Raw genomic sequence first — 13,248 nt, forward strand, 5'->3', positions numbered from 1 at the left:
CTTTTAACCGAAAACAAAATCTCAAAGTTTTACCCAATGCCAAACATTTTAAATTGCATTTAAAAAAAATACTTCATCAAATGCACTTTCAACTGGCGTTGAAAGCTCGCACAAAACCCCCGGGAATGTTAAATAAATCGTTTTCCAACTCTAGAACAAAAAGTCCGAATGGCTGTCATCACGGCTCGTCGCATCACTCTAAAGAAAACAGTAGAGAAATCCATCAAAATCTGTAAGAAAAAGCACAAATTTATCGTATATATTATTTTTGGGTTTACCTTACAGGTTACACTTGCTCAATAAATCAGTAAAATCCTTAAAAATATTGTTTTTGAATTTCGCATTCCGCGTACAGCTCGAACTCGAACGCATATCTTTGCTTTGGTTTGGATTCGTTTTTGACTCGTATTTCTCGCTCTCATTTGCGCTGCGCCTTTCGTGTGACGTTTTTCTTGCTTTCGTAACGTTCTCTGAAACATCTTCGTTTTATTCGGATTCGATCATGTTGCGCTTTTCTCATAAATTTTTATAACCCCCTCAGGGTTGGTATCGTCGACTCGTACCGCTAATGTAACGTTCGTTCCTCCGCGTTCCTTAAGTAAGCTAAATAAGTACAAAAATCAATACAGTCGAACAATCAGATAATAAAATGCCTTTCGATCTTTCTACTATATTATGCGCCGATAGCTCCCTCCGCTCTCTTGTGCTCTTCAGTCGAACTCCCGCTCTCGTCGTGTTGCCACTACAATATACTTACAAAATATACGCGATAAAGTATAGATATTTGTATAAAAATATATGTATAATATATTGTATTGTACGCTTACTTCCGCTCTAGAATACTGCATTACTTTCGTGTCTTGTTTGATCTGCTGTCTTTGTATTGAATTCCTTTCGTTTTTGCTTTAAAACTTTCTGCTTACTAGATCTTCTATTTTGGAGTCTTAGAGTCGTCGTAAAGACCTTCATTTACACATGCCGTTCCAATAAATTAAACTAGCTTTATCAATATCCGTCAATAGAAAAATACATATACACAACAATTTGACTTTTTACATGCACACAAAATTTGAAAAATAAATAGTTCGCAATCAAATTTTAAAAGATATCTTTTATTATTCATTGGAAATGGATTAGTTGATTTGAAATTGATGAAGAAATCGGAACATAAAGTAGTATGAAGAGCCAAACCAGTGCCGCAAATCATCACCGTACTAGTCACATAACGCTGACAAAAACCAAACTTGTATTACCCAGTCTTTGCGTTTTCAGATTCGCTCTCTCTTAAAAAACGCTAAAACCCGAACAGACTGAATCATTACTCAGAAAAATCGATTCTCTCGCAACCCACTTGAAGCAACGAGTGCCATCGCTGTAAATATGCGAAGGGTGAAATCCACTAAATGCTTCTCATACCGTGACCTGCTAGCAGGTGGTACGTATCACTTAAGAAGGGTGATTCCAGAAATCATGCACCATTTTCTCAAAAACTGGTTGTATGAATGGTACACTAAATAAACGTGGACGTGGAGTGCACCTGGTGTGATGGTTAGAACACTTGACTATCACGCCGAGGACCTGGGATCGAATCCCACTCCCAACAAAACTCACAAAATGTGAGTTCTTCCTTCGGAAGGGAAGTAAAGCGTTGGTTCCGAGATGAACTACACAGATCGAAAAAAGAGTGTAAAATTCTGTGACATATAATGCACATAATTGGAGCGTGGAATATCATAGAAATTTACATGACATATCATGTAAAGTTCAAGAAATATCATGTAAACTTCCATTATATGTCATGTAGTTCAGCATGACTCTGAGAGTTTACATGACATATAACACAAATTTACATGATATATCATGTAAACCATCATAACACTAAGTTTACATGACTAAAATGAAGTTTACATGACGTGTAAATCTCATTATTTTTATCTGTGTAGCCTAGGGCTAAAAATCTCGTTAATACAGATAAAAAAATAAAAAATAAACGTGGACGCCGTGTTGAGCTAATTGGAGCAAATGCACTTCTTAATCAGAGAAAAAAATGAAGCAAATAATTTCAAGACCTATTTGACAACCAAGAACATCCTAAACATGAGGATGTTCAGGCTTACGCCTATGACAGTACCCATGTAACCAAAAGTTCGGATAAGAGGGTACTTCAGAAGTTAAGCAGCGCCAGCGTTAGCTTGTAGGAGGTTGCTCTGTTTCATATTGCTGAAGTTCTGATACACTGTTGAAGCGCGATTTCAAGACGTTTATTCTTAAGAACTTAAAAGTTGTGATGACCAACTTCAGCAGCTTTCAAGCTACTTATGAGGCCAACAATGAGTATTGCAAGCACTTTTGTGAGATGCGTCACCACGAAGACGAGGGTTGCATATTTGACGTCTTATGTAAAACAACATTGAGCCATTTCCTCTACGACGCCCTCCTCGTCGGAGTTGTCGTAGAAGATGACTTTCTATCTATTATCATCCGGCATTGTTTCCACGATTGGATCGCCTTGAAAGCGACAATGAGAGAATGTAGCGACAAGTTCGCTGCCACTCTGCAGGGTTACCACTGAAAAAAAGGGCATCGAACTCCATCTCCCGAAGACATCCCTTCCAAAGATCGATCAGTGCCTGATATATCCAGAATCGGTAGTCCGTTAGCACGCTTGGGCATATTTAGGAACGGGAAAGCGATATTCCTATTCAGAGTTCAAAAGCTCTTTGTCCTCGTTCTTGCCTTCATTCTTGCCAAGTGCCAAGGTCATATTCTATGTAACCCAAATCTTTGACTAGCTGGAGCTAGTGGAATTTACTGTCACTAAGACAAAACTGTTCATGCAACGCTTGTAGACGTTGAAAACTCTCAACAACGAACACAACCCATTGATCTTCTCCGTGTAGGCTGAGTTCCACAATTTGATTCCGTCACTTTTTTGGTGATGCGTCCGATAACACCTACGGGACGTGTTGTTGCGTCCGTACAAACGAACCGTCCACCCTTTCTTCACAATAATGTCCTGGCTGGGCTCTTCTTGCCGCAAACTCTCCGAATGAGTACAAGAAATCCGTAAGATTTCAGTAGTCATCATTACAGTCATCCAAATTACGTTCGCCAAAGAATTATTCTTCAAGTTTTGCAGGTGTTCTTAACTCATCGTACCATCACATAGTGACATGGTTGTCGACAAGACCCAGCGAGTCTGGATGACCTCCAAAAGCAATCAGCACGATCTCTGTCACTCAACTTCAACAGACTCCATTCCACTGATCGAATCGTTGTACATTTGGCACAAAGTTTTACCTAGGAGCACTTCGGTCGTCTTTCCACTGACTGGCGTGCTCGTCTTCAAGACGAAGGCCTTTGTCGACAAATTTGGATTGATCCGCGCTGTTGTACATCTCAGCAATACCGTAACGCTCCAAAACGCCAAGCATCCCATCTTCGGTTGCCTAGATAAATCACCGTTCAATGCGCCAGAACGTTGCTTTATGAACCCGAGACATGGGCCATACTCGAGGATGATCTGCAAGCACTTGTTACCGAACTATGTAACAATTGCAAAAGAATGACGCTTGATCGTCACAAGAAGCAAACGTATGGCAACTCCTGCGATTGATTAAAACAGTAATGCCTTGAAGCCGAATATTTGGGTCGAGTCCCTGGAATCCCTATTGGCCGTTAGTTAGCGAGCACCGAATGTGCAAGTGTCCCACTGTAAGGGCCGCAGCAGACCACGACCACCAAAGAATTCACGGAAATGCGTTCCTCGACCACCACCGGCCACGAGTAGGTCGCATACCATACCATGGAGTGGTCCACGTGGAAGTGAAATCTAAGTCGGGACAGCAGTCAATTATATAGACCATTTATTCCCCTTGGAAAAACTATCACTACACCGGACGCCAGGATTTCGTGAAGTGCTCAAGACCACTGCTACGAATTGATCCCGGTAGGATCTTTTCTATCGGTGCGACGGAAACCCCACGGATCGTTGCTGTAGCCGGAACCCCATGTCGATCACCGTAGGAAGACGGCCACCACCCGTCGAAATCGCCTCTAGATTACGAACGAAGTCAAACCCAGGTTCCGACCACTGTTCCGCTTGTGACAAGCCTCTGGTTCTTCATCAGTCATCAGACGAAGATTGACGTGCCCTGCATAGCCCGGACGGAACCGTGTCACGGCAGCAGCCCACGGGTGATTCCGCCGGTGTTCCGACATCCTCACCGACTGTGTCGTCGATCCCAAGCATTGTGGCCTACCCACGGCCAAATAATCCAGCGTTAGCAGCGTTAATGTATGTGTCCTGGAGCACCAGCTCTTCCTAAGTTTTTCAGTGGCGAGTGCTAATAAGGACAATCTTCGGCGGTGTGCAGGAGAACAGTGTGTAGTGGAGAAGGAGGAACCACTATCTCGTTGTACTCTACATCGAATCGAGCGTCCAGAAAGTGACCATAGCTGTAAGGATACGATGGGCAGGACATGTTGCAAGAGTATCGGACAACAACCCTGCAGTTCGCTACTGATCTGGTTGGCACAAGAAGGGTTGGAGCACAAAGATGGGCAGACCAGATGGAGCGGGATATGGTTAGCATTGAGCGTAACCTAAGATGGAGAGCAGCAGCCACAGACCCATTATTGCGGTGTACTGTTATTGATTACATGTGTTATCTTAATTGTGATGCTGTGCAAATTAATGTACTGCAATAAATGTGCTAACGGCGATCTTCGTCGTTAGGCAGGAGAACAGTGGTAAAGGATGAACCACGAGCTCGCTGCACTCGACCACGATCCAGCATCCAGAAGGTGATCGAAGCCGGAAAGATACGGTGAGAAACCCGCAAGATGAGCTAGTTTAGGACTCACGAGTGTCCCCACTGCTAAGACGTGTGGAATCACTGGCATTTTTCGTGTGACAAGTGCTAAGGACAATCTTCGATGGTGTACAGAAAAATGGTATGTGGTGGAGAGCGAAAACCACTAGTTAGCTGTACTCTACGTCGAACCGAGCATCCAGAAAGTTACCAAAGCTAGAATGATATGGTGGGCAGCTCATGTAGCAAAAATATCGAACAACAACCCTTCAAAGTTGGTATTCCCTGTTATGTTTTTTTAGCTCGGGACATCATAAAACTGCAGTGGACAAGACCGCTCGCAGGTATGTTTCGCAACCGTATCCGTGTTCGCTGGCATCGGTGAATAGCTGGCTTACCAGCGAATCGACTTCGTTTGACTTGGAGCCACCAATCCGGATGTTGACGACCTCCGGCAGCAAACTTGTCCACCGCTACCACAATTCCCAGGAATTGCTGCCGAACTCTTGGTCCCAGTCGCAGTTAGAACGCCACAGACGCTGGATGATGACTTTACCGTGAGTGAACGGCAACATCAAACCAGACGGATGCGATGTTCCTTTTTATCGGCTCGTACGGAATCAGTTCCTCGCACTGCATCGTCAAGAGCGCAAATTGGTCCGTGATCACTCCAAGATTACTTACAGGACTCACTCCTTCGCCGTCTGCCTATAACGGCTGAAATGAACCAATGCCGCCGGCTTCGCCTATCCCAGTCTCCGTAGAACTACCAGCTCTTCAAGCCTAGTTTCGTATTTCAAACCCTCGTTTTATTGTGGCTGAACCGAACATCCTGCTTGTCATAGGAGCGAATCTTCAGCAGGTGAGTGGTGGAAAACGTTCTTTAAATATCCACTTCATATCTAACAGTTTAACAAACGAAACAGGTATGTCCGGCCCGGTTAGCAGTTGAGAGCTCAGGGAAAGTGCATGTACTGTCGTTGCGCCGTCCCAGACGAGACAAATCATTTCTGGATTCTTTTGAGTTTGGACGTCGTGGATTGGAAGGTACTATGTTTGATTGAAGGGAATTCCGGTCAGTTCTTCGGCGGTAGTAAGATACTTACAGGTACTTACAGATCTACTTGTGGACGTTTTTCTTCGGCTTTGGGTTCTTCTCGAGTCGCTTCTCCTGCTTCATTCTACCAAGCGTCATCGGGTATCAGAAGGCCGGCTCCAGAGGCACGTTATCCTCCATTTGGGACATTTGTGCCATTGTGTCATCGGGTAACTTTTTGGAGATCGTGGATCATCCGTTTTCCACATCAATCCGGTTCCGAAGCAAACCGCGTTTGATGGTTCGCTACAGCACAGAGAACAGACATCTAAGCTAGAACAAATTTCATTCAGAAAGTTGTGTAAGGTTTTGAATCCTTACTTAAGTATGACTTGGACTAGCATTTTCCACGGAGTTGATACCACTGACGCTGGCTATGCATAGTGACTTTTCAGCAGCTTATGCAGATCTTCGTTGGACATCTACAAATGATTGTTGTGATAAGAGTTACCGACCGTCGTTGAGATTGCCTGCCGCGGCCCATGCACCGTCCATTCCTGTTTCAGCTCGAACAACATTCTGTACCATGGACGTACGCAGCTGCTTTAGGCACGAATGAGTGGTTGTCGTTTGCTCCAATCAGCAACTGTGACTGTCCGTTGTACGACTCGATGAGCAGTCCTTGCATCTCTTGCTGGTGGCTCCAAGCTCCAAGGAATGTTTGAAACGGTAACACTGTGTACTGTGTGCAATAGCATCTTACCCCCGGCTGGAGCGCTTGTTCCCGATGCTCTTGTCTTCAGGATGTTGGGGGACGATGACGCAATCCTGAATACAGCCCTGACCCTGGTTGACAGCAGATGCAGCAGAGTTTTTTTTGTGTTTGTTCATTCCCTTTACTTAGATTTTTTTCATCTTCAAAGTAATAAACACGTGAATTGGAACCGTCTGGTGTTTGATTATCCTGCTTCAGTATCACTGGCCTCAACAGGTTATGGGCCCAGGAAGGATAACAAACTGAAAAGTGGGAACAGTGGTTCACAATAGGAACAGTGGTTCGGAGACATTTGTTGTGATTAGTTCCGGAAGTAAAAGATGGAAATGGATATGAAACAAGCAATTGTTCGTCTGAACTTCCACAACTACGATTTGTGGAAGGAGCGTACCAAACAGGTGTTGATTAGAGAGGGACTGTGGCGAGTCATAGTGAACGATATTCCGGAAGTGAAATCGGAGACGTGGATCGATAAGGATGAACGAGCCGTTGCGACGATTGGATATCTTGTGGAGAGCAGTCAGTTGCAGCTGATTAAAAATGCGTCTTCGGCAAAGGAAACTTGGAAAATTTTACAAGATTACCACGTGAAACAATCATCCGCTGGAAGAGTAGGGTTGATTAAGAAGTTAAGCCGAATGGAGCTGGAGGAGGACGGCAATTTGGAGGAGCACTTGATTGAAATGGATGCGTTGTTCGATAAGCTACAGGAAGTGGGTTGTGAAATGGCCGAGGATATCGAGGGAGCTTTCGTCATGGCAAGTTTGCCCGAGTCATATGACGGGTTCGTTACGATGATGGAAGGACAGGAAGGTAAATTTACGATGAAGTCATTGAAAACCAAGTTGCTGAATGAATTTGAAAATCGACAAGCCAAGCAGAAGGTAAGGGAAGAAAAGGCGTTGAAGGCTTTGACACCGCGGGAACGTAGGTTGCCAGTAGAATCAAGTGACCGTCAAGATTCAAGGGTTTGTTTTGAATGTGGAAAGACTGGTCACATCCGAAAAAGCTGTTACCGATACTTGTCACGACTTGCGGAGGAGCAACAGATCGACCATCGCGAGAATAAGAATGCAAACTCGAGAGCTAACGTTGTGACTGAACGGCAAGCGTCGGGGCGATCAGTATGTTTCGCGGCAGCTGATAAACCATTATCCCAAATGTCAAACCAAAAATGGATATTCGACTCAGGAGCTTCACGGCACATGACCTCTAACAAAAGATGTTTCACATGTTTTTCCGGGCAACGAGAGACAGTTCATCTGGCAGACGGCAGGAAGTTGCTTTCATTGGGATTTGGTACTGCAATCATTCGTAGCCAGAGTGCTGATGGAGAAATTATTAGCGTAAAAATGAAAGAAGTACTGTATGTCCCCAATCTCCGAAGCAACCTGATTTCTGTTGGATTGATTGCCAGCTCGGGTTACCAGATTGAGTTCGGAGCGAAGCAATGTCAGATAAAAAAAAGGACGGAGAGGTTATGCTGATTGGTAACAGAACCAATGGTGTATTGGACAGCTGAATGAATTCCTTGGATTCTGCATCATCGTGGAGGAGTGTTGGGGGACGATGACGCAATCCTGAATACAGCCCTGACCCTGGTTGACAGCAGATGCAGCAGAGTTTTTTTTGTGTTTGTTCATTCCCTTTACTCAGATTTTTTTCATCTTCAAAGTAATAAACACGTGAATTGGAACCGTCTGGTGTTTGATTATCCTGCTTCAGTATCACTGGCCTCAACACAGGAATCCTCCACTCTCGACAAGTTTCTCATCCACCGGATAGTCAATCGCTCTTGTACTCCGACCACACCCAGATGATCGGCGTGCTCTTTTTCTCCACCAGAGTGACTGAACCACCTTCGTCCAAGAACTTCAACATTGAAACTGATTTTTCTTCGCAGTGCAGTTGTACCAGGACTGATTCGGAGGGAGCCTATACAGTTTGTCCGGATGTGTACGCTCAGCCCAAGCGCGTTTCCGACCGGTAAGCAGATTGTGGAACTCTCTGCACTCGCCGATGTTGCAACGGATTTTAAACTTGCACTGCCCGACGTATTCGTTGAGGCTAGCTTGCCACTCACAACTTCTCGCGGTCACCGACTTGATTGATACAGCATACACTGTTTCTGTCACCTCTCTTCGATTGCGCTGAGCTGTTGGCTTCACAGGGGCAGTACAATCCAGCTTCCTGATTCGACGTCTTCTATCCTGGTTGGGAAACTGCTTTGGACGACAGGGTGGTGGGTTAAACTCCACGTCAACGTTGGCTTCGCTAGCGTTCGCAACGATGCTCATCAGGAGATCCATCAGCGTTCGCATCTTTACTTTCTCTCGATCTCGCCGGTAATTGACACACTCGCGCTTTTCTCGATCCGGCAGATTGACGACCAGGGGGTTCATCAGCTGCAGACTTGGGGCAAGACACTGTGCTGGAGAGTACATTTTCCTTCACAGAGTTGCTCAGAATTCTTCCGGATTGCTCCCGTTTTTGCTTGGGTGTTGCCTGATTCATCGCAAAATCAAAACAATATTGCCCGATATCTCGCCTTTCTTGCAGTTTTAGGAGTGTTTTTCAACAAATTTCGTCGATCATTGGTGAAAAGAGTTACTCAGAATTTCTCAGAGTTACTCTTGTTTGCACAGTGTCTTGCCCCTAGGCTGCAGATTTACGGAGATGTTGCCGTAGATCCACTGCCTCTGGAGGGCCTCCAGATGGCCGCGGAGTTGCTCCACCGTGTTGTGTTTCCAAATTATCCGGCTTTGGAGCCTCCAACCCAGTCACCTTGTTCAACAGGTTTTGAAGCAGTTGTTCTGGGTGCCTATAATGTCGACGCAGTTTCTCGATGATTTGCGGAATGAATTCGGGAAGGAGTACCTGCCCGGACACCTGCTCGAGAGTGTCACCTTCCTGTGCTTCCTTGAGTTGCATGAAGTTTTCGTGGTTTATAAAGCTACAGGCATCGTTGTACGCTTTGTATACCACGTAGAACATTGGCCACTGTGCTGGTTTGCCGAAGAGTTTTGGGAGTTTGTAGATTGATTCCTTCCTTCTTATCTCATTTCTTTCAACATATATACATAATTCCCAGAGAGCTTCCTCTGCCAATGACCTTGTTACATGTGCATATCGTGTGGTAAGCACGAAGAAACTCTATGTCCAAGGGAATCAAAGATATTTCCATTACGAAAAGCTCCTTGATCGATCGGGAATCGAATCCGTCACCATTAGCATCGTCTTGCTGCCCGTACGCTTACTGCATCGTTTATAGGGTGAAGATATGACGAAGCCATACATCGAATTTTCAAGAGCACAAGTCTGAAGAACTACATATACCATAGGGCTGAAAAGTTGATCGTTTCGTCAGCCGCTGGTGGTAACTAATCGATCAACATTTCAGCGCAAACTGAAGTCGGTTCTTTAGATTTATGCTCTTGAAAATTCGAGGTGTATCTTTGTCATATCTTCACCAAAGGCCCTACAATACTCACTTTTTTTATTAATTAGACCTCCCAGAACTCAGTTTGAATTTTTAATGGAAACTGAAGTCTCTGATACTTACACCACATACGTCCAACTTTCATCATCAATTTCAGTTCAAACAAACCTAAACAAACGCACTTCTAAAAACCTCTCAATTCTCTGTTCTGTTACTTGTCTCTTTTTCCCCCGCAGCGAAGTAAAAAAAAAATATAGCGTTTTCAAATCTTAGTTTTCTCCTTTGGTTAAAATCGTTCCCTATTGCTATTGCACAACGGTGTAACATATGATTTCATTTTATTTGAATTTGTATCTTAACTGTTTGTGTTGGATTTACTATTTCATCGAAATGCCTTGTGTTTTGGATGTTTTCTAAGGATCATCTCAACTTTCGGTTGATTCCAACCGTACTTGTTTGATTTGTTTTACTTTTATAGTTTCTGCTTTACCGGTCTATATATGTTTGGTATTTAATAAATCTGCTTCGACTCCTGTTCATGTTTCCACACAAAATAATAAAATAGCATTTTTGTTCTCTTGGTTAGATCTTTCTCTGGGTTCAGTTAATATCGAATCTGTTTTTTTTTTCTCGGTTATATGAAATATGATAATGTTCTTCTCTTTGTGTCAGTGTAATTCGTAGTGTATTGTTGATTTTTCTTCCCATACTTTTGTGTACTTTATTTTGTTGTAGTTAAGTATTTGAACATCGCTTTGGTAAGTTTGTGTTGCTGCAACATTGTTTTGGAGTAACTTTTTGTTCTGTTTATGTTTGTTTTCAATTTGTATCGTAGTATGATTTGTTCACTATTGTTTCAACAGTATTTATTTTCTCTTTCTCTTTTAAGTTTTGTACTTTGAATTCTTAAATATTTCTTTATATTGTTGCATGCGATAATGTGTTCTGCTTTTCCTCTGACTAGTTTGAAGTAAGTTTAGGAGATTTTTTTTTGTTTTAATTCCTATAGGTAGACATAGTTTGTTTCTTTTACGAAAGAAAGTCTATTTTGCTGACCGCCGAGAGCATGTTAGTAGTGATTTTGCAATTCCGTTCAGTTCCAATTAGTTTCCAACAATTTTTTTTTGCTTCGATTTTCCCTTCCTTTCTTGAGTTACGGCTGTTAAAACTGTTTTGCATATATTTAATCTTCGTATTACTTTATGTTTTAATATATAGGTTTTAGTTATCTTAAACATCTTTTTTACTGGATTCTTTCCAATACTCAGTACAAAATATATATTCTTAAGGATATCGTTTACTACATCAGTTACGGTTCGCTCTCAATAAATAAAATATTACACTTTCTCCAATTGTATATCGTCGTATATTTGCAACTTGTTTAGCAACTCTCGGTAAGAAAAATATTATCCGTCTTTTAGCTTATTGATTTCGTATATCTTCATATTAGTCTGTTGTGTGCCGCAGTCAGAGGCCTCTCGGGCGTGACCTGTTAAACGTTCGCTCGAATGCTTTTTGGTTTCCGAAAAATTATTGCTATTCTTTTAGAGGCGGAGATTTTCGAGTCCGAAGATTGTTAGAATAAAGCGAATTTCGGGGAGATTCTATCGTAAAAGCAGTATTAGCAGCAGATGGGAGATATCTACACTACCCGTCATAAGTACGGACTCACAAAAAGTATTGCAACAATATTGCATCACCCTGACTCACCTCGATATCTCTAAAACCAGAACACCTACAAAAATGCCGCCTCCAGAAAAGTTGTTGCTTTTGGTCTTCTGAATAACTTATCTGAAGACAGCATCTTCGTAAGTGCTCAGGTTTTGGAGATATCGAGGTGAGTCAGAGTGATGCAATATTGTTGCAATACTTTTTGTGAGTCCGTACTTATGACGGGTAGTGTATATAGATCAGCTTTGTGCAGCAACGGTATTGGCTACTAAATCGTTAACCGGTGGAGATAGATTCATATCAGGTCAGATTGCACGTATACTCGTTCCGGGTGAGGTCAGGCGAGCCTCCTCCGTGTCGGTGTGTTAAGAGATAAAATTTCGATATTGAATCGTATAACTCAGGTTAGATCTTGATCAGTTTGGTTTGGCTTACGAGTAAAACGCAAGCCGTAGTCATCTGAGTATTCCCGGATGACCGAAAGGTATGGACTTTTGGTATGGTATGTACGATGTTCTCTTGGGCAGGGCAATGTCCGTAGGAATCCAAAGTCATAGTGTCGATTCATTTCAAGCTTATCTGGTATAAACTCTATAACAACTGTCAACTGTTTGCTGCTCTATAGTTTGTATAATGAGTTGAACAAAATTTCAGGGCTATTGAACTACATGGTTGATTGAATCGTGTGGTATAATATTAACAGAAAAAATTGCACCTAGTTTATTCATCGACTAGCTTCATCCGACCCCCAAAACATTTCCCCCGCGCAAAAATTTCGTCTTCCGCAGAAAACTAGAACATCCACCTTACCAAAAGTCCTTATACGAGGCTCAGGAGGCTGTTACCGGTGCCCCCTGCATGTTCGTGGCCATCAGTGAAGGTGCAAGGGCCGCATTGTTATTGTTGTTGTTGTTACTGTTGGAGTTGTTGGCATTGTTCGAGCCATTTCCGGAGCCTGACTGAGCGGACATTTCGGACTTTACGCGGCGGGCAATGTGCGAACGGGTGTGCTTGCGGAGATGATCCTTCCGGTAGAAGCCTAAAATATTTGGAGAAGATATGTAAATTACTGAATTAAATTACAAAATTATTTGTTTTAACTATACCTTTGCCACATTCGTTGCACACGTGCTTCTTCTCACCGGTGTGAATTACTATATGCAGTGTCAGTTGTTCCTTGCGTTTGAACGATTTCAAGCATATCTGATGAAAATAGTGAAATATGTAAAAACAGATGAATTCAGAAATCAGATCGAAGTATTGAAAGTAGGTCCACGTATCCAGGATCGATAATTTACTGAGCAGGCATGGATTAAGTAGGTTCAACTATTGTTATGCAGTACCTGCCAGTGGAAGACTCTGCGCTCAACTGTGCACTATAGTTCCCCGGAAAATTATTTAAAGTAAAAACAATTACTTCTCATATTTCCCCCTTCTCCTCTGACTCGCTGATAAGATTCAATTTCATATAAAAGCAATTCCTTTATTTTCACTTTCCTCTTAGTGTTTATGT

The 13,248-nt window shown here is 42.8% G+C and overlaps 1 protein-coding gene across 1 annotated transcript in view; it reads right to left on the minus strand.

The window, feature by feature from the left end:
- Window positions 1–229: 229 nt before the first annotated feature.
- LOC109424060 (probable cyclin-dependent serine/threonine-protein kinase DDB_G0292550) overlaps window positions 230–13,248 on the minus strand; it is a 29,538-nt gene continuing 16,519 nt past the window's right edge. Inside the window, exons 3-4 of the mRNA XM_019699136.3 lie at window positions 12,842–12,938; window positions 230–12,774 (exon numbers count right to left, since the gene is read on the minus strand). Coding sequence (XP_019554681.3) covers window positions 12,566–12,774; window positions 12,842–12,938 — 306 coding nt within the window. The 3' untranslated portion in view covers window positions 230–12,565. The remainder of the gene's footprint in view (window positions 12,775–12,841; window positions 12,939–13,248) is intronic.

This window comes from Aedes albopictus, chromosome 3, assembly GCF_035046485.1.
Source record: "Aedes albopictus strain Foshan chromosome 3, AalbF5, whole genome shotgun sequence".
Lineage (NCBI taxonomy): Eukaryota > Metazoa > Arthropoda > Insecta > Diptera > Culicidae > Aedes > Aedes albopictus.